Below are 21613 nucleotides of genomic sequence, written 5' to 3'. Positions count from 1 at the left end.
CTTAACCGAGTTGTAGGTTAGATGAAAGCAGATGAAAATCTTTGCCCTGAAGGAGTTTATAATCTCTTTGATATGAAAAGAAACAGACCCATGAAAAAACTCAATATGATAATGTGTAAAAATAATTTGGTAACTGTAGTTATATGATAGAAGCCCCACAAGGAGTGGGGAGGAGACCTGAGTTCTACTTTTAGCTCTCATATTTGCTAGGTGTGTGATCCTGGGCATTGGCCAGATCTTGCAGGGGAAACAATTTGTCAGTGAGCAATTATTCATGAAGGGCTTATTATGTGCCAAGGACTGTTCTAGATACCAAGAATGGGGATATGAAAATGAAACAACTCCTGCCTTCAGGATGCTTACACTCTATTGGGGGAATACCACAAGCAAAAATGTACACTTACAACATCATTTCAAAAGGGAATGTTAGTAACTCAAGGAGGGGTCCTTCTCTACTGGATTAATGGCTTTAAATAGTCTCTAAGCCTTGCTTTATATCAAATTTTTTATTCAGTGTCAATAGCTATGCTCTACACTCTACAAGTAAAACCCTTGGCCAAAAACTGTTTTTGCTTAAAATGTCCAAGCTAAATTTTCACCTAAAAAGTAGAGGGATTAAAAAAAATTAAAAAGCCCACTTCAAAAGTATAACAAGATAAACCAGTCTTAATCTTACCAGTCTCTTTTGAAGAAAAATGGGCAAAATTTGGGGCATCTTCCATCTTGGTACCTCAGTTTCCTCCTCTGAAAATTAGGGGCATGAACGCAATCTGTAAGTTCCTCCCCAGATCTAATTCTAAGTGCCCAAAATGCTCAGTTTGAAGAGTCAGAGAAGATCAATGTAGGTTAAAGTTCTAAGAGGAAGACTTAATATAGGTAAGACTTCGTGGAGGTTGGGCAGAATTCTTGGGCATGGGAGGAAAGAAAAAAAAGATATTCCAGGTTAGGAAAGTAGGGATAAGGTGAAAGGTTGAATTAAGAATGTCTTAAAAAGAGGACACTGAGGAAAATCTGACTGGCACATTGGAGAGAAAGTGGAAATGGGAAATAAGTATAGAGAGGTCAAGACGTTGAACAGATTATAGAGAACTCTAGAGGCTAAGAAGAGGAGTTTGGACTGGATTCTGGAGGCAACATGAAACCACTGTAGAATTCTGAGGAAAAGAACGGCAAAGAAAAAGCAAGAGTCTAGCAAAATTTGCCTGGCATCAGTGTGCAGGATGAACACACGTACTATATATTATTCACACATAGATGCATATATGTACACATATATAGTGACATATATACATACATGAAATTTTAAATGGTTTTTTGCTAAAGATTTTCCTGAATTTCACTGAAACCAGCAATGGGTTGAGTAAAAGGCATGATAACTTTCAACACCTAGGGCTAACACTTCTGCTTCATGTAAGAGCCATCATTCCTAAGGAATAGACTATTTTCTGCTCTTTCTTTCCTAAGTGTGGCAGCTGAAATGGTACAGATTGATCTGTACAGCCTGGAACCCTGAGGAACTCTCTTTGAATGCCAAAAAAAGATTAACTGAGAGAGAAATCCCTCTAACCAAGCTCAAGCTTACACCTTAATCTAAGTGCATTACTGGGAAATGTGGCCAGAATTTAAGAGTCCTCAGATGTTCTTTGGCTAGTAGACATTATATAATAACATTTTTTTTTAAATGCTAGCCGAGTAAGACTTGAGTCAGAGTACACTGTCCATTATCAGTCAGACTTCTGACCCTAATTAGTTAGACTAACAGTAGGAGAAAATGACTGGTACTAACTCTTATTTACTTAGAAGTGAATATGAAATGTATTCGTGTTAAATGATGTCTCTACCACAACCCTAGAGGCAAACCACTATGTGTTATAGGTAAAGCTATTAAGTAAAGCCTAAATGTCAATTCTGATGGAAGGATGAAAGATTAATTGTTCATTCAGAAAATGAGGAGGAAGCAATATAGTTCCCTAGAAAGAGAACAGGACATTGGTTTAAATCCTGACTTTTTCTACTGACTACAGAGGTTAAGTAACCTTGGACAAGTCATTTCTCCTCTATGAAACTTCATATCCTTGATTATAAAATAATGTAGTTAGACTAGATAACCCTGAAAGTCCTTACCTACTCTAAATCTATGACTTCCATGTTCATTCACTGGGTTCACTTGAGAGGTAGTGGGTTCCCTTTTAGTGGAGGTCTTCTAAAATACTATACCACTCATCCTCTGTCCAATAGGATTCAGCCTTCTCAGTACTGTGTTTTTATCTCTATTGTTGACTGTTTCACATATTATCTTGCCTCCTCAGCTGGATCATAAGAGCATTGAGAGCAGGAACTAAGAATTTTTATTCTAAATCTACCATCTCCTTCAAAGGTCCTAACTCAGAACTGAACATCTAATACATTTTAACAGTACATATGGACTGATTAACTAATCAGTGTTTGTGTAGATGATACTCAGTGCTTTTAATATTATTCCATTTACAAAAACTTAAAGGAATGTTTTCCCCAGGACAGATCTACTGAATCAAGTGAGGTCCACACCTAAACAGAGGTATGCACTAAACTGCTTAATTAGATGGCTTCAGAACTGTTAGAATGACAAGCCTCAAAGAGTCATTGGTGGTTCATGTTAATTCATAAGGAACTATCTGGGGGAGTGCCCCAGTGAGTTATCTGTGTACTTGGTTCCAATTTTTAGATGGCATGTTTATCAAATGAGAAGTCAGGAGGGATAACTCTATACTAAATGTCAGAGTAATGATTCAAAAACATCTTTAATTGGCTCGGGCCATTGAACTAAATTTTTAATAAGCTAAAATCAAATATGGCTAAATGTGAATCCTTACACTTGGATTAAAAAAAATCAATTTCACAGATACAAGAGTTATTGCTATACTTGATACCCTTAAGTCTAGAAAGAAATTCTGCCTGTGTGGCAGCCCCATAAATTGAGTGCATTGTATGGGCATGAACTACAAGATCCTGATTGGAAATCAAAGTACAAAATTCTAAATTCCCACCACCAAGGTCCTATATGTTACCTAGCCCAAACCCCTCACAAAGGGTTACCAACACCGATGAGACAGAAGCCAACACCTTACATATACACATTCTCTTTTTGAAACAGCTGGCATTTTCTAAATGTAGCCAGACACCCACAACTTGGAAAAAAAATGGTATGAAAATAAATGTCCCGGAAATTTGTGCTGTTTTCTTGCACAATGACAGAGCTGATAAAGCCCCCACAGTCAGCCATTCAAGCTGCATTTTGGAAAAGATACGATTGGAAGAAAATGCTGAAAAAAGGCAAGTTGCCCACTTTTCCAGAGTGTCTGTACTACTGTGTACCCTACTGTTCTGAAGCTAATAGTTATAAGGACTCTGTGTGCTCCATGTTATAAATTGGAAATTACATACAACCACATTTTCCAACTGAGGTCTACTCTCTGACATGCTACAACAAGACAAGGCACTGAAAGAATTTCTTCACTCTCATCTGTCTTGGACGCATTGTTCACCAAAGCACTGCAACAGGGAGAAGGCTGTGGTTGGGGAGGGAGGCACCCACAAAAACAAATGGAGAATTTTCATTAAATCATCGAAAGTTAAAGCAGGAGGAGACCTTGGAAAGCAACACATCAGACCCCATACGCCCCTTCTAATCTGACCTGGTCATAAGATTAGTGATAGAGAAAAGATTCTAGGATCATAAGATTTAGAGCTAGAAAGGACCTTGGGAAGTTATCTACAAAAACCTTCAGATTTCACAGATGAGGAAATTGAGACCCAGAGAGGTAAATTGACTTAACCAAGGAGAAGAGAATCATCTATATAGAACCTACTTAATGCTAGGAATCCTGTTGGAAAGTAGGTGAGATGCTATCCACCACCTTCCCCCTCTCCCCCAATCCCCAACTTTACAAATGAGGGAGCTGAAGTTTATACAATTTGCCCAGGGTTCCATAGGTGGTAAGTGTCTGAGGCTGGATTTGAATTCAGGACTTCCTGATCTAGGCCCTGCACACTATTCACTGAGTCACTTAATTTCCTCAAAGTCACACAATGAGTAGCACTTAGGATTAGAATATGTCAGATCATGGACTCCAAATCCTCTGTCCTTTCTACTTCATCTTTAAAACCCAGGTATTCTGATCCCCAGATTCAGTTCTTACTTTTCCATTATGTCCCCCTGCCACTTTTTCAATGCCCCTTTAGCAACAATCCATACACTAGGCCCACCCCCATTTTATATTTAAAGCACTTTGCAAACTTTATACAAGACATCCCAGAGGTCTCAAGGTCATTTTAAGTTTCAAAAGCTATTTAAGCTCATTTAACATATGAAAAGCCTAAACAGTGTTCAAACTTTTGGAATGCCTCATATTGCTATATAAATAAATGTTAGTTGTTATTTTTACTATTGGGAGGAAAAAACAAGTCCTTGTGGTTTCTTACCAATACTTCTTTTTCTTCTAATGGGTACAGGACGCTTTTCCTGCACATGTTTGGGAGAATGGACCATATGAGTTTTCAGGCTTTTTTCTGAAACATCCTCGTATCCTAAGGAGAAAAGAGAAAGGAAAAATGACCAACCAGAACAAGGGACTAAGTGTGATCATGACTGGATTGAACTAAAAATAGCACATGTGGTATAGGCAGCTATATTTCCAATTGAGCCTCTTGGCTCCAAGACCCCTCCTGGATACTGTGAGTGACCACGGTCAGCTCCCGGGTGGATGAAATCAGTCACACAAGACATATTTTAATTATCTCCACTTTCAAGTGAAAGACCAATAATCAACAAGATGATTAATGGATATCTGCAAATATGACTTGTCAAGATGGAAGACTGAAAAATGGATTTCACAGTGATCCAACCTATTTGCACAGAAGACAAAAGGACCTAACTCTCACTAGAATCCGGTTTATAACGGCTCTTGGCATGGCAGATTGCAAAATGAAGCCTTGGCCTATCCAGTATCCAAGAAAGTGGGTGTGAGTGAACTACATAGGCAGGAGTATTTCTTTGATCTCTTTCTAGTTTCTCCCTCCAGTAATAATTGTGTCTAGAGGGGTCTTTTAATTGAGCTAAGTTGAGGCAACGGTGTGTGGGGATGGTGTGTGGCCACCAAGCAAGTCCCCATGCTAAAGGGCCAAGAGATCCAGTGGATATCCATCTCACAAGATGTGGTATCATGACTCTCGTCCATGGGACCAATGTTTCTTCTATAAACACTTCCACCATCTAACATTCTGGAAATCACTACTAATTCAAGAACAAGAAGCAACAAGTCTCTCAATTGTTGAAAATATCCCTAATAGGTTGTCCTAACTTTCGAAAGGACATCAGAAGCCATTCTGGGTTCTTGGAGAGGATCTAGACTTGTCTAGTTCCCTAAATAATCTTATCAAATGGGTTAAAAGGCCATGAGAAAAACAAAGTCAAAGAAAGATTGGCATTAATTTTATCATAAAATAACCTAATAACTATTCCGTGATTGGGTCCTGCTAAAGTGAAACCATTTCTTAAAGGCATGTAAGAAAAATGAGTTGTTATTATTTATTTTTAAGTAAGTTGGTCATGAAAGGGGGAAAAAAATCAGAAAACACATCCTCTGTCCTTTTCTATTGCAGGTGAGAAACTATACAGAATATTGATTATACTCTAGGTCTGGCTGAATGTGTTAATTAGGTTTGCTGAACTCCTTTTTTTCTATCTTTTTTATTCTTGGTTACAAGAAATGGGAAGGGGAAAGGTACATTCAGAAATAAGGGTGATATACAAAGATATCATTAAATTCAAAATTATAAACAGATGCAGAAAAAATTAAAAAGCAAGCCAAAAGCAATAAAAATCAACAATTCAATTGACAAAATTCTTCTACATGCTACACAAGGATCATAGTGCCCTTTGTGACATAAAGGGATGTTTTATACATTTTGTTGATGCCTGCAAAGACAAAAGAAATATTTTTTTAAGTGCAAGTGGATGTGGCATCCCCCCCAAAAAATGTCAGTTGCACTGCATGATGGCTAAAAGTGTCTCTACCCTTCTGAATTAACTTTTGAACTGTCCTAACTTCTGCAACATAGGCAGCTGAAAACCTGTTTCATACTCTGTTTGCCTTAAGACTTGCACCATTTGTCATATGGATCCTCCAAGTCTCTCCACACCCCCATAACTCCTTCAATGAACAATATACAACTATGTGCTCTTGTGTAACAACTTGCTAGCTGCAGCCTCCGGCAACTGAAAAGGTAGTGTCATAAGACACCTGAATAGTTATCTCACTGGTAACACACGCCCTAGGGCAAAAGAAGTCATGAAATGATATCATTGACTTTTCCTGTTAAAGAACTTAAGATTTGTTCAGTTTCATGATCACAAAGATCCACAAAGAGGCATTAATTGGTACTTAATTGGCATCTATAAGTATCTTGGCCAACCCATAGAACTTGAAGGCTAAAAGGTGAGACCACAGGCTAATCTGGACCTAGAGAGTCCAGAACTAGGATTCTGGTTCTGCCATAACACTGCACTACTTATGCCACTTTATTTCTCTGGCCTCTAATTTCCTCATATGTAAAAAAAAGTCTTAGATTAAGTCTACAAACTTTTTATGGATTTCAAATTCTGTGAGATTCTTCATTGGTCAATCAGCTAACAACCTATGCTCCAACCCATTTAACTTTGACATTTGCATTAGAGGAAAATAGAATATTTTCTATGTATAACATTCACAGAAACTGAAAACACTAGATTTTGTATTCTTTTTTTTTACTTAACCCTGTATTTCCAGTCTAGTTATTGTTTTCTAAAGACCTAAAGCAATCAGATCAGAATTCATGTTGATTCTGTTGATGCAGAAAGTTATTTCTTATCAACCAATCATTTGAGAAGCAATTCTTTCTTAATGGAAGAGACATTTCTGAGTCGTCCTCATAGCAGCCATCTTGCCAATGCCAAATCTTCCTTACAATACCATCTAGAAAGTATCACTGTCAATTTCTTTAATAAGCTTTTACTCATTTTTTTGTACTAATTTCAATAAACATGGGCGAACAAAAAAAAAATCTGTTTAGCAATGTCCTTTAAGACCACAAAGGACTTTACTACAGGGGAAAGCTTTCTCTCCATTATGAAGGGCAGAAAGTGCTTCCAATGTGACATAGCTCTCACCTACTCAGGAACAACTCAGGCCGGCAGGAATATCACTAGTCAACAAGATGGGTGGCCAAGAACCCAAACTGAGTAGTGTCTGATTGTTGTTGAGCCAGGGAAAAGATGTCTTGACTCACAGATCCTGAGAGGCAACTTCACCCACATGAACTTTCAGGATGTGTCATGGAGCAAAGTCAGAACAACTTTCAGTCGGGCAAAGCTCTCCTCTAAATCACTTTTTAAACTGTTTTCAAGACAGTTAATCAAGTGGCTCTGCTTTAATCTTCGGTTCATTGATGTACTAACAACACTGAGATGATGGCTAGAAATTCTCAGCAATTAGTCCATTAATGGGGCTGAATGGGGATATTAGCTTCACCATGACACCCTGGAACAGTGCCAATCTGACTAGGGGAAAACCCAGATCTGTGACAGCAACAATAATATTGTTCAGTTTAATTAATCAGAGCAAATGTGTCCTAAAATTCCAGACTATCATTTATATATTTTAAATAAATAAAGAAAACTCACACAGGCCAGAGTTTGATGGCTTTCACATGCTGTTAGGAGCCCAAAGCTCAAACAAAATTCTAGTCAACTCCTTACCTTATCAAAATTAAAGCCACAGCCCAACCTCCAAGAAATCAAGAACAAAGGATAAGTTTCTAAAGCCCCATTAGGCCCTGGTAGACAGAGCTCTGCCACCTTCTACCTACAGGATCTTGAACAATCAATTAAACACCCATCTGCCAGAGTGGGAACAAGGAAGGGAAAGGGGAAAAGCATTTATTAAATACCATGTATCAGGTGCATTTCTAAGTACTTTACAACTATTATCTCATTGGGATAATAATAAAAATAACTAGCATTTTTACATATTCCCATTTTACAGCTGGGGAAAAACAAAAGTTCAATGACTTGCCCAGGGTCATGAAATTAATGACTATCTGAGGTCTGTTTGAACTCAGATCTTCCAAACTCCTGGGCCAAACCATTATCAATCCATTTCACCACCTGGCTACCACTGCCAAGTACAAACAACACGTGGCTTCCTGGACATTCTCCCATCTTCAGGAAGAGTAACAACTTTTCCAGAACTCAGTTTCCTTATCAAGCAAAATGAGGGGAGTGGACCCCCAATGAGGGACCTGTCGAGTCCCTTCTGTCTCCAAAGCCAGGGTCCCATTAGAGCTAAATAGCATTATTTTGGGGAGGAGAATCCTTTCTGGTGCCCACCTTATCCTTTTTATTTTTTTCTTTTTAATCAGACTCCAGTGAAATATTTTGGTGAGGAAGGAAGTTGAAACTATTGACTGAAATGAATTTAACAGCAGGAATAAACCCACACATAATCCCCCAATGAATAATCAACTGGCACAACAACAGAAATAGGAAAGCAACCTCCAAGCTACCTGTGGATTCCCTTCTAGGCCTGTTCCAGCCCTGCTGGAATCAAATGCAAAAAAACAAAAAAACTCCCCTGAAGGTCAGCAGTACTTGTCATAACTCTCAACTTATTTTAACTACACCAAAAACAAACAAAAAAACATCTTTGGAAAATTTCCTACAGTATTGTGATCAAGCAAGGTCCACAAAAGTTGTCATGTCACCTACATTTAAGTGATTCCTTCCAGCATCCCTCTCCTGTTTATTTATTGCCCAACAACATTAACCACTAGACTGTCTCTCACAGTGCCCCCTTCTAAAGAAGAGAAGCCTTAAGGTATTTACCACGCCTCCACCCAAGGGTCCCATGTCCTTTCATTGGATGAAAATCTAATATGGGGCAACCATCATTGGCTTTGGATTCTATTCAGAAGACTGGGGTTTGAATGTCAACTTCCTTTGCTACTTTAACTGCCTTTGTGTGAGCATGGATAAGTTGTCTCACCACAGTAACAATGAAGGAGTGGGGCAGCTGTAGTGGATCAAGCACTGCCCCTGGCATCAGGAGAACCTGAGTTCAAATCCGACCTCAGACATTTGATATTATTTCCTAGCTGTGTGATACTGGGCAAGTAACTTAACTACAACTGCCTCACAAAATAAATTTAAAAATAATAATAATAATGAAGGAGTTATACCAATCATCTCTTAAGGTCCAGGTCCCTTTCCACTTCTAATTCCCAGGATTCCATGAAGGTTGTCCCAAAGGGGCATACCTTAGGCCAACACAATACAGCACAAATACAGACTTTGGAGACAAAAGTACCTATGCCTTAGCTAGCTGCCTCTGTGACTTGGGCACCCTAATCTTCCTAGGCCTCAGTTTCCTAATATGTAAAATTGACCAGGGAAGGCTTCAGCCTCAAGGCCACAAGGTCCTCAAGAGCCACCCTCTGACTTTACTTCACAGAACCAATCCCCCTACTTTGTTCTGTAAAACTTGGACTTGATCAAAAGGCCAAACCTGAGGACCTAAAAAGCCACATGTGGCCTCGAGGCCAAAGGTGCCCCAGCCCTGATTTAGACCATTAAGCATTAAATCTAGGATCCCATGAACTGTTCAGAAGAATTCCAAATATCCTTCTCATGAAAGGTATCCCAAGAACCAGATTACTTTCGTCCACTGAGATTACTTTTGACAACTAAGGGAGACAGAAAGAAGGGCCTCCTTAAAGTTATCTTCTGCTAGACTCTAGTAAGAGGTCCAAAATATAATCCTTTCAAAATACTATCTTTAAAAAATTGGAGAACATTCCTAGATCAGCCATCATCTGAGGAGGTAAGGCCTGTGCTTTTTTTCCCCTTATGCTAGTGTACAGAGAGGGCTTAAAAAAATAGTAAAGGATCCCAGGTGGGCAGACTGGTGATTCCTCAAAGTATCCTTCATTCCTACTCCTCCAGGTGTGAAGCTAGCCACCTCTGCAAAACCTATCAATTTAACAGGCTGGGTTTAGGTTTTAAAAGGTGTTAATGGGGGGGGGGGGGGGGGGGATGTGCAGCAGAGAGAATAAGAATAGTTTAAGTAGGAAATGAGAATGGTTTATTTCCCTGCTGCTTCTATTCTCTTCCAAACTGGTAGTCCACCCCCACCAAAAGATGAAAAAAAAATTACTTCCTTTAGTGGAAAGAAATCAAAGTCACACAAACTCCCTGTGGTCTCCTTTCTCTCCAAAAGCACATACAGTACCACCAAAATACCAGCTGAGACTCCAGTTAAATTGAATGAAACAAAGATATAGAAGTTCAATACTTGTTGAATGGAATAGAATCAAGCTAAAATTCTCTTTCAAGTGTTAAGAGATATTCTACCTCAGAACTGATAAGGATCAGCCAATGAATTTCCTGGGTCAAGAAACTCCAGAAGCCATCTTTCTTACTATAAAAATGGTCTTGGCATGAAATGAAATAGTTTAGGCCTCTCCACTCCCATAATTAAGTACAAATTTCCAAATGAGTGCACCATATGATTATGCTTATTTTTCCTCCCTCAGTGTTCTCAGAATAGTTTGCAAGAAGAGAATACATTCAAATACTAGACTCTGCAATTCACTCACTTGTAGCCTTCTGACCAGTATCTGCCACTACATATGCATAAATAACTTTGTTTCCTCTAGCTTCAGAGAGAGGCTGACTCAGGAATCATTTTTTTCCCCAGTAAGGAAGAAAATATTCTGAACGACCAAATTCCCCAAACCAAAGAAGCATGAACAGCCTATTATATAATGTTCTGGAGGGTCTGAAAAGGAAGAGGCTTTTTTCAAAGCCCTAGCGACAAAGTATCGCCTAGTTCAGCCACATTTCAGTACCAAAACCAGACTGAATTGGATAAGCACGAACTTGTTCCATCTTTCAGCAATTCACCTCTAAGGCTGAAGCTATGTTGCAGTTTAGTGATCAAGGTAAGAGACCCCTCCCCATAAAGGTGAGGAGCTCACCGTTCCCCCACCCCCACACTCCCATCTCTCCTCCTTAGGGTAAAAAAAAAAATTGGCCATAGAAAAGTGCCTGAGTCTGAGGCAACTTTTCCACAGGGCTCCTTGCAACTTCCAGAAGTAAGCCTTACAAACAACAGTAACAATAACAATTAAAGGATTCTATGGACTAGAGAAGCACTGAGGGAGATCTGAAAATAGCCCGAAAAACAGCAGATGTGGCTGCATGCCTTTTTAAATGTGCTAAGAAAAGGGGGGTAGAGAAAGGGACAAAGCTGCATTTGTTTAAACCACAAAGGCCAGACCCACAATCAGTAATATGGCAACAGCTTGCTGTGATTACAAAGAGCACTTTAACAAGGGGTAACTACTCCCCACCGCCGCCGCAGCGGCTGCACCCCCTCCCCCACTTCGCAGGCCACCCCACCTCGAATTGCAGCAACAAACAAGGTGTATGTGCGATAGGAATCGACCAGTGATTTGCTCCAGAGAGGTCGCTGATTGGCAGGCATCTCATCTCTAGGAGCTTGTTTGCAAACCCAGTGGAGGGGAAAACTACTCTCTTCTGGCCCTTTCAATGAGTGCCCCTAAGTTTACAGTTCTAGCGTGGGGGGTCATGTTTTGACGGCCGGTTTCCTTAATACTGCTCCTCTAGAAGCCATGAACTGGATTGGGGCTGGCGGGTGAAATCACCCGCATGTGCTATGACCCTCCCCCTTTCTCCTTCACAAAAAAAAAAAAAAAATCCCACTGCCGAGCCTTCAGGAGCCAGAGCATCAATACTCCACGTAATTGAACTTCTATTGACACTGACTACATTTTCCTTAAAGACACAATCCTTCTTTTGAGGAAAGAGCCCTGGGCAGGCAAGTCACTGAAGTCCAAGCAGCCTGGGAGAGAAAGTAGTGATTGGGGAAGAAACTCCTGACTCATCGGCATGTTTTTATAGCTCCCGGATTGGATTCTGACCTTTCGGTCTGAGTTGCCTACTCCAGTTGGGACACCCAGGGGAGAGCCCTGCAATCCCTGCCATAAGCAAGCACACGCGTGTTCGCAGCTTGGGGGGGGGGGAATGTGTCCCGCCCACTCACCGCCTTCCCTCAAGACCCCCCCCCCCCCTTTTTTTTCTAGCAAAGCATAGGAAAAGAGGAATTAATTTACCTACGGATTCTATCTCCAGGAGGCGCTGCAGGTCGCGGATGCTGTTAATCTCACTGTGAGCCAGTCTCTCGATCACCTCCCGGGGGATTTCGGCTTCCTGGGAATCAGACCCAAACACCTAATCATTGCTCTGCCCGGTTAGAAAAGCCTTCGCCAAGGCGGGTGGCACCTAGAAGCAGTGGGGCTTATGGGCGTGTGCGTGCCAGCCTTTGGGCAGTGGCAGCCTTCTAGCCCAGTGGATTACTCTTCAGTCTGGTTGTGCCGGGCACTTGTCTATCTCTCGCTCCCTTCCAGTTCTCCCCCATTGCCTAAGCCCACTTTAAGAAATAAAAATTCATGTAGCGGATATGCAGTGCCCTTACAAGCAGCCCATTAATTTCTGCAACCGGTTGTGCAGGCCGAACGCCCCCTCTAAATCTTAATACCACACGTTACACCCCAGCTTATTTCAACAGGGAAGAAAGGGAGACGCAAGGGACTTTGGAGGTGCATAATAACCCACCCCCACTAAAAGGACTTTTCGACCCTTCCTCGCACTGGTCCACCCACCCAAGAACACACACTTTTTAAAAACACCACCACCACCACCTCCTAATGTGGAACAAAAGCCCCAGCTCTGACTATTTGAATCTGGGGTGTCAATTACAGAAGGACCAGTGGGGGCTGAAGAGTCCCGGAGGCCCCAACGTGTTTAAGGTTTAAAATAGAGAAATTAACATCCAGAAAGATGAAGTTGAAATGCGTCACGGATGGGTAACTGAAAGCCACAGGCAGTTGTGTTTTTTTTTTTTAACACTTTAATCAGAAGAGGAGTTTTAAGTTTCTCGCCCTGGAATCCCTAATCATTCCCTCGGAGGAGAGATCTGCCCCCCCACACACATCTCCACGCCCCCTCCCAACCCCAACCCCCACCTTTTCTCACATAGCACCCCCACCCCACCCCCTGTATCACCACCTCCTTCACGGCAGCTCAGTTGGGCCTGAAGAATTGACAAGGTTTATGTATTTAAATAAATTGACCAATAAAAGCTATCAAGATGTTTGGGGGTTAATATCAATATCTTCCCCCAACAAAAAAGGGGGGAGCACCCACCAGGCCATGGTCCCATAGGTCTCCACACCTACTCTTTTCCCCCAGCAAAGCCCTTTATTTAAAAGGGGTCACCCTAGGGGCTTCATAGTAAAATTCCCACGTAAGAGCTTTCGGTGAAGAGGACATTTCGGGTTTTTGGAAAATCATTAATAAAGAGGCTTCCACTAAGGGCCCCTGTCATTCTCCCGGGCATTTGGCCCAAGGGGAGTGGAATGGGGAATCTCTGGCTGGGAGGGAGCTGCACAGAGCCGGGGAGAAAAAGCCGCGCCCGCCACCCAAGCCCCCAGCCAGCCCTAGCCGGCTTCCAACAGCCACCTGTAACCAGGCCCCGGGCGGGACTAAGTCTGTGCCCCTGCACGAGGGGCTCGTCTACCCTGGTGCTGCCTCTATTCGTCCAAGCCCTCGGCTCCGATCACAGCCACCTCTACCTGTGCGAGAACCGGGGCGAAAGAGCTTCCTCCTCTCACACCCTCCTTTCCCAAGTACCCCTCACACCCCGTCCTCCAAAGTCTATACACATACACACCCCTTTTCTTCCACACCCCGTTACCGCAGCACCCCCACACACACTGGGCGCAGCTTAGGGGCTCTCTCAGGAAAGAGACGAGAGCCCAGCCTGCTTATGCCTGTCTATAGACCTCCCCTAAGTTTTTCTCTTTTCCTAAGACAACCCCCATTTTAATCCTTCCCCTCAGTTTCCCCCCCTTAATGTAAAGCAACGCAACATCCTGGAAACTCACCAAAAATAAATACTTTGAGAGCTTCTAGAATAAAACGTGCTGGGGGGGGGGGGGGGGGGGAGGAAAAAAATACACCACCACAATTTTAAAATAATATCTGCAGAGCAAGATATGCAGTGCAACTCCCTGCCAATGATCCGCCTCTCTTCCCAGAAGGGTTTGGGGGAGAGTCTTTAGCCACCCCAGCAAGACGCCCCCAGGTGCCTGAATCCTAGGGAATGGGAATAGAGGCAGCACAGGAGAAGCAGCGAGGGGGATAAGGAAGGTGGGTATGGGGCGGGGGGTACCTACCTCGGAAAAGGCATAGGACAGGTATCCAAACCCTAGGAGCAAAACACAAACCCAGGTCCTCATCGCGTCCGGGTGCACTTTAGACTCGGTGGGAACGCAGAGCTGCGGTGGAGGAGCTTCAGCCGGGCTCCAGTGGCGGCGAAATTCAGTACCATCCCTCAGGGAGAAAGACACTGGTGTGTGTGCGCGTGTGTCTGTGTGTGTGCGCGCGTGTGTGTGTGTGTGTGTGTGTGTGTGTGTGTGTGTGTGAGCGAGTGTGTGTGCGCCGCTCCGGGATCCTCCTCGGCCGCTGGGGTGGGGGGTGGGGGGGTGGGGAACTGGTGGAGGGGAGGAGGAAAGGGGGGTTGGGTTTATTATTATATATATTTTTTGTAGCTCCCGGATCTGGGGCTGCTGCCGTTTCTCTCACTCCCTCTCTCCCTAGCTGTTTTTTTGGCTTTAAGAGCAGACCAGCCGGTACTTCTGCATATTTGCTTAGATCAGACCCGAGTGAAACCCAAGGAATGGAACCGGAGCACCGCCGCCGCCGCGGCAGCTGAAACGCCCATCACCTGTCTGCTTGAGCCGGGGCTCTCCAGCTCCTTCCTTCTTCCTCCCCCCCCCCCCCGACTCTACACTCCCGCCTCCGACTTGCAGAGACGACGAAGAGCCCCCTAAACACTTCCCCTCCCCGCCTGAAACACCGCAGCTCTGCGCTGGGGCTGGGCTGTATTCCGAAACGCTCTAGGCTCTCCCTCAGCCAGTCTGCCAACAGCCGGGGCCGGCCACTGCCTGGGACCTGCTCGCTGGATGCCCGTTTTCCCACACCACCACCACCCCACAACGTCCCCCTCACTTCTCCTCCTCCTTCTCTTGGTCCTCCTCCTCTCGCCTCCCTCCCCCTTCAGCTTGAGGTGGGGAAATACAGACAGCGCCGAGGGAAAAAGGGCAGCGCCAGATGGCAGCCTTCGCTGCCCGTTTTAAGTCCTCCTCCTTCTCCTCCTCCCCGTTGGCCAAAAGGAGAAAAAGGTTTTAAATCCCTGGGGCTAGACTGGATCAGACAGAAAAAAATTTTTTTTTCCAAAAAGGGAGGGTGGTAGTAAACTCCTGGAGAGGTCTCCGGAGGTTGTGTTTGGTCCGCGCCTAGGCGAGTGTGTGAAATCGGGCGAGCTACAGAGGAGGTGGTTATACCATTGGCACCCTCCCTCCCCATGCACCGCCTCCCCTACTTTTCTTACCCCACCCCCTTCCTCCTCCCCTCTCTCACTCCCCCCCTCAACTAGCCTTCCCTCCCCTTCCCTATAGTATTCCAGGCACCAAACCACCAACAAGTAGTGGGGGTTGGTTTCCTGCTGCGGCAATGCATTCAGTACTGCAACCCAGGCTCCAGCAGTGCAGCAGTCCCTGCTGCAAAGCAGAGAGAGAGGGACAGAGAGAAACAGAGAGGGACAGAGAGAGTGAGAGAGTGAGAGAGAGAGAGAGAGAGAGAGAGAGAGAGAGAGAGAGAGAGAGAGAGAGAGGCACAGCCAGGCTTTGGGCAAGGGCAAGTGGGGAACGGGGCCGGACCCAGGAAAGAGGGTGAGTGGAACGAGAAGCCAGGGTTGAGATGGGATGCTGGAAGGAAGGGGAGACACTGTTCTTCCCAAGTCCGGGTTTTCCTGACTTCTCCCCCCCCCCTCCCCACCCCCCGCCGCCCTTCTCTTCCCCACTGCTCTGGTACCAGCCGCAATCCTGCGGCACCCGGGAGGGGAGGGAAAGGGAAAATGAGGGAGTAGATCGGTCGCTGTCGCTATCAGCCAAAGCCTTCAGACAAGCCGGGAGCTTCTGCGCAAAGAGAAAAAAAAAAAAAGAAAAAGAAAATCCTTCACTCACTCTAATCTCACTCCGCCTTGCCTCCTAAAATGCAGAAACCTGCGCCATTATTATCAGCTGGCCCGATCCTTCACAACCCCTCCCCCATGTATAATTTCATGTATGCATATACACGTATGTACGCTACTCTGAAGATTTAGAGAGGGGTATCTAGCTTTAGTAACCGTACAGCTGCATTTGCGTTCTCAGAGCAGTGCGCAAAGGGGATGGTGGGGTGAGGAGATGCGGCTGCAGCTGAGAGCTGACCCTTCCCTATTCGCCCCCCATCAGAAATCTTAGGATAAAGTGAATGGGGAGAAATCCCTCCCTTCTAAATGCACATACACATATACCAGCCCTACCCATACACTACATCCCATATATTGTTCCTCCCCCGCCCCCCAACCCCAATTTTCAGGATGTGAGAAACTGTCTGCACGGGCTGAGAGCGGTGGGGAGGGTCAGGCACCGCGCCAGGCCGGGCAGCAACAGCCTTTGATGCTAGCAGCCAGCTCTGCGCCAGGGCAGCCGCCGCCCTAGGGTCCAGCCCGGTAGGGAGGGGAAGGTCCTCCAGCCTCCTGGGCCTGTCTACACCACACTGTCCCCGCTTTCCCTTTGGGGAACACAGGCAGCGTTTGGGCGTCAGTTCCACCAGAGTCCTCAGTAGAGAACTTGATAGGGGAGAAGGTGGGAGGCAGAGGTGAACGCCGGAGGCAGAAACTCCCGTGTCGATCATTCTGGGATCTGAGAAAAGCAGAGGGGACCCGGGGTGGCGCTGTCAGTAGCCTCACTACCCCCAAGCTGCCTAGGCCCAGGGCCACTGGCTCAGGTTGACCGATGAGCTTTGGGGGAGAGGAGGAAGCTTTAGGTGAGAGCAGTTTGAGAGACCAACTCTTCTTCAGCCTGGGGAGTTCAAAGTCAAAACCCTGCTGAACTCCTTGGCCACCACTGCTTCCCTCCTCCCTGAAGTTTAATATGTTACATATTAACCTGGGACTGGGGTAGATTCCTCCCTTCCTGTATATGATTTCTGCGTTGGGCTGGGACAGAACCAGACACCTCGAAGTTTATACCAACGGTCGTCCCCAATTATTCACGTTTGAACTCATCCATTAAAAACATTAATATTTTATCCCAGGGAGGAGAAAAGAACCTGCTATTGAGGTGGAAGGGGGCGGGGAACAGAGAAAAGGGTGTAGTTACTTGCCCTACTGAATACTCAAACCTAGGCGCTGCTGAGCTGCTTCTGGGTTCCCAATAGGAATTATTTTTTAAAGTACATTCTAGAGTACTGAAGTCTATACTAGGAACCGGTCGGGCGACCCCCACCCGGGATCTCAGTCCATTGAACTCATTGTAATTTAAATGGAGACCCCCTAGATTGGGGGAAAGAAATGCACCTTAATAGCGGCGGGGCACAAGAATTTTGCTCCAAAGAAAATCCAACAGTATTTAAGTGGATTAAGTCCCTTTACCCAACCAAGAGAGCGATAACCATCGCTTAGCTAGACAATGGGCAGTAAAGGCGCAACCTACCAGCCCTAGGGCCTTTCATCTCCCTGGCCTCCTAGTTGGACCATTTTCCCGCATTTCAAAAGACCGGCCCTAGAAGGCATTTTTTTTTCGTCATTCTGCTGGGCTACGGCCTGGAGCTTGCTTAGGGGAGGAACCACCTGCACTGGCTAAGGGTCCTTTTTTACTCTTCTTTTTTTTATTTCTTTACCTGTCGCTGCCTCTGTCTCCAGGTGTATCTATTTTTTTCTGTCTTTCTGTATCTTTCTTTCTGCGTCTAACTCCCCCTTCCCTCTCCAATCACCAACAACACCCCCGTCCAAACAGAAGTAGATTTTTTAAAGGTGGTGGGGGGAGGCGGTCGCAGCACTCTCCTGATGTAATAGATATTCTCAGGGTGGTCTAGAGAGAGGAGGGAGAAAAACTTTGAAAGACTTGGAAGCACTTAAAAGAAAGGTCTTTTTTAGGATGGAAAACATTTCATCCAGTGAGCAAGCATTTCCAAATGTTTTATGATAAGGAGGGGGTAGCCTTTAGAGGCTCATCCTCTTCCAATGATACCCAGATGGGAGGGGGGGAGTTAAGCTCTAGAGTTCTCCAACCCCGAGGGGATGGGGGTGGCCTGAAGGGTGAGGGTGGAGAGAGGGCACTGGGTGATATCACACCGAGGTGGAAAGTGATAGCTGCATTTTTTAAAAATGCCTGAGCCAGTTTTAATCATTGGCTAGCGATTAAAAATAAAACCACGGTCCACGTTGTCATAGTAATAACAACAACAGCGTTAGAGCTCTTCGCAAGGTTGTAAAAAACTTCTCTCAACAATGTGGGTCCCTCCAGTGTCGCTTCAGGGAAAGGCTCGGGGACTGCGGTGCCTCAGCTCAGAGGTGCAGAAGCCCCCGGAACTTGCAAGAAGGGATTGCATTGGTTCTGCAGGGGAGTCCTTGTTAGAACTAGAGAAGGGAAAAGTACCCCAAAGGGACAGGAATTTTATTTAGCCCCAGGATCCAGCCACCTGATTTAGCCTCGGAGATTCGAGCTTTCAGTTAATTAAGAGCTAGATCTTCCTTTCCTTCCCACCCTTCACCCCTGTCACTTTCCCATAGTAGCTTAATAGCAGATATTTATCTCCTATGTAGCTTCCAATTCTCACCTTGGCTTACCCTTCAAAATACCGTGTGATAAAAAGAGCCAGGTAAGGATTCTTCGCTCATTTCCAAGATTGGAAAACTCAAGATCCTAAGACTTAGGTGGGGAAGGTACCCCCAACTAGAATCAAAAGTCAGAAATCGTGAGTTTCTAGGATTTTTCACCCTGGATCTCCTCCTGTTCTCCTCACCTCCAGGCAAAACTCAGATCTTAGAAGAACTAAAAACTCACTGCTGTGGGATTCTATCAAGTCCTGCACCCTTTCGAAAAAGAGTTGGGTACAACGTGGGGAGGGAAATTTCCAGCTCCCTAAATGCTATTTGAGAAGCCGGCAGACTTTTCTGCTTGGGTTGAATCTATTTTGTGCACCAAAGTTCCACTCTTCCCCAGTCTATTAATCTATGGTAATTGATGTGGTCACATGTGCATTTCTCCTCTGGAGTCAAGTTACATTTCAAGCCGCTATTAGGCGGCTCAGATGGTTCAGTGCAAATATTTGATAATGAAGCTAAATATATTTGAGTCCGAGGAGGCGTGGCCCACGGATCCGTAGCTTTTGCTAGGAGACCAGAGCCTTTGGATTGGTTCCTCTAGCAGCTTAAGAGTGAAATACAATTTTAGAGAGAAAGGGTGGGCACTTCCAAAGCTGCCCCGGAAACAAAGCAGGGCGACACCTGGGCTTTGAATGGGAAAGAGGCCCCTACCTCTTCCCTGCTCCAACTCCTACCCCAACCCACACCTTCCAGGCCTCTACACGAGAATGCTAGCCCCTAATATTCCATATGGGGGCGGTGGGAGGAGGGGATTAGCGAAGCCAGGGTGGAGTGCAATGTCCTCGAGAAATTTGCTGGGGAGTTGAGGGACTTTTAAAAGCTGCTAAAGAGAAAGTGGAGTTTATAATGCTCTTTCTGGGGGGAAAAAATTGGAGTTTCGTGGGGAAAGAGGGGAAGATGATCTTTTTATTATTATTATTATTATTCAGCACGAAGATTACAAATTGCTGTCGAATAAGGCAAGGAATTTATTGGAGTGCCGGGGGTTTTTGTGGCAAAGGTTATATGCCAATAAAAGGCACAAAGCATTGTGCTCTGAATGCAATGGCAGGTCTTGGGCTAGCGAGAGAGTCAAGAGGCACCTCCAGGGATTAGTACCTCTCAAAGAGCCAGAGAGCTCCGTTTGGATCCTTGAAAGCACCCAGGATACATTTTATGCTCCTAGCATGTAGCAACACGCCAATTTCCCCATAATTAAGGTGAGTCAGATACTATAAATAGGTCTACTATGGGAAGTCAGCCCATCAGAACGATGACTATTATATCCCCAAGTTTCCCAGCAGAGCCTCCAAAGGGGGAGGGGGAGAAGTAGCTTGCAAAAAATCTGACATGGCACTAACCACCATAGATTTGAGAAGAGAAAGGAGAAGGAACATAGTTAGACGACAGCCTGGGGTATCTATATTAAAGTTTGGGGTACAACAATTAGAGCGCTGGGGTGAAGGATACAATCAAACTTAGTGGACACCTGTAGCATCCAGTGGGCCTGGAGCTTGGGATTTCCAGGAGGCCAATTTTATGCTTAAAAATCCATTTCTAGTCAATGAGATCAAGAAACTGAAGAAGATTCTGAACAATTTGTAATGACTAGACGAAACGTTTTTCCTTTATCTTTGGACAAGTATTTCTTAGTTCTGGGCAATTAATGGGAAAGTAGTCTTGGTTCACCTGGTAAACAGCTCCTTGAAGATCAAACGTGCTTTCTCCAAGTGTTAATTATGCTATCGTTATTAGTCATATCATCAAGGTGGATCAAGACTTTCCAGTTAGTGTCTCCCCCAGAAGTTTAGATAAGTTAAGTGGGGAAGTCTCCTCCAGAGTTCTGAGTGAGCAGGAATTGTTTCCTAAGGGGCAAGAGGGCAAAGGCTTTCCCCTCTAGTGGAAGACAGGGCTAAGGAGGGAATGAGGAGGTGTGGAGGGCCTCCAGTGGTGAGCTCCTGTTCCTGCACTGGGGGAGAGATGGAGGAGGGCAAGAGAAGGGACCAACCAAAGCAGGCCATTCTCTTTAACACCCTCTGGTGAAAACAGGTTTTTCTCCCACACCCCCTCTTTCTCTTCCTCAGGGCAAACTTCACATTTTCTCTGGTTGGCCCCACCTTCTCCTCAGTACCCTAAAATAAACCTTTACACCTAATGAAAATAAGTTCCAAATGAAAACAGGTGCTGTATTCATCTGAATATTCACCCCTACTCCCAACCACATTCTTAGTCTTTCTTTGCTTGTTCCTGAGAGGAGCTCTCCAGTCCCCAGGTAGCCAGCACCAGATGACCCAGCCTGTGACCTTATGCAAATTACCCGGCCTATTTCTGCAAAAGGGAGAGAAGACCAGAGACAGGATGAACTTGTGGGAATAGTCCTTGTAGGCACTCCTCATGGTCATCTCTTAAAATCTCTAGCTTTTACAAAGCTCTTTTTTACAAAGGCTTTTCTAAGACTTTCATATTTCCCCTACTTCTCTACCTTGTACTTACTTCCTACATATTCTATATATCCAGACCGTAAGCTCCTTGAGGGCAGGAGATGATTTTTGTTTGTTTGTTTTTGTCTCTGTATCCACAATATCTAGCTTGGCCCTTAGTAAGAGCTCAACAAATGCTTGTTGATTGACTGATGCTCTACTAGACACCCAGGGAAATATAAGAAAGCTTCACACTTGAACCCCGCTCTTAAGGACCTTACAATCTATTTGAGGACCTAATGTTCCCCAGCATATATACACATAGCATGTCAATGCTGCCTA

The 21613-nt window shown here is 44.6% G+C and overlaps 1 protein-coding gene across 1 annotated transcript in view; it reads right to left on the bottom strand.

Annotated features, from left to right (window-relative positions):
- The window catches only part of PDGFA (platelet derived growth factor subunit A), a 37537-nt gene extending 22926 nt beyond the window's left edge, over positions 1 to 14611 (bottom strand). The window contains exons 1-3 of the mRNA XM_069084874.1: positions 14332 to 14611; positions 12208 to 12304; positions 4462 to 4566 (exon numbers count right to left, since the gene is read on the bottom strand). Of these exons, the coding sequence (XP_068940975.1) occupies positions 4462 to 4566; positions 12208 to 12304; positions 14332 to 14394 (265 nt within the window). The 5' untranslated portion in view covers positions 14395 to 14611. The remainder of the gene's footprint in view (positions 1 to 4461; positions 4567 to 12207; positions 12305 to 14331) is intronic.
- Between the last annotated feature and the right edge of the window lie 7002 nt (positions 14612 to 21613).

Source organism: Petaurus breviceps, unplaced genomic scaffold (genome assembly GCF_028583685.1).
Source record: "Petaurus breviceps papuanus isolate PSGF00001 unplaced genomic scaffold, PetGlider_PUasm1.0 175, whole genome shotgun sequence".
NCBI lineage: Eukaryota > Metazoa > Chordata > Mammalia > Diprotodontia > Petauridae > Petaurus > Petaurus breviceps.
The sequence above is the reverse complement of the archived record's forward strand: the minus strand, read 5'-3'. Positions and strand labels throughout refer to the sequence as shown.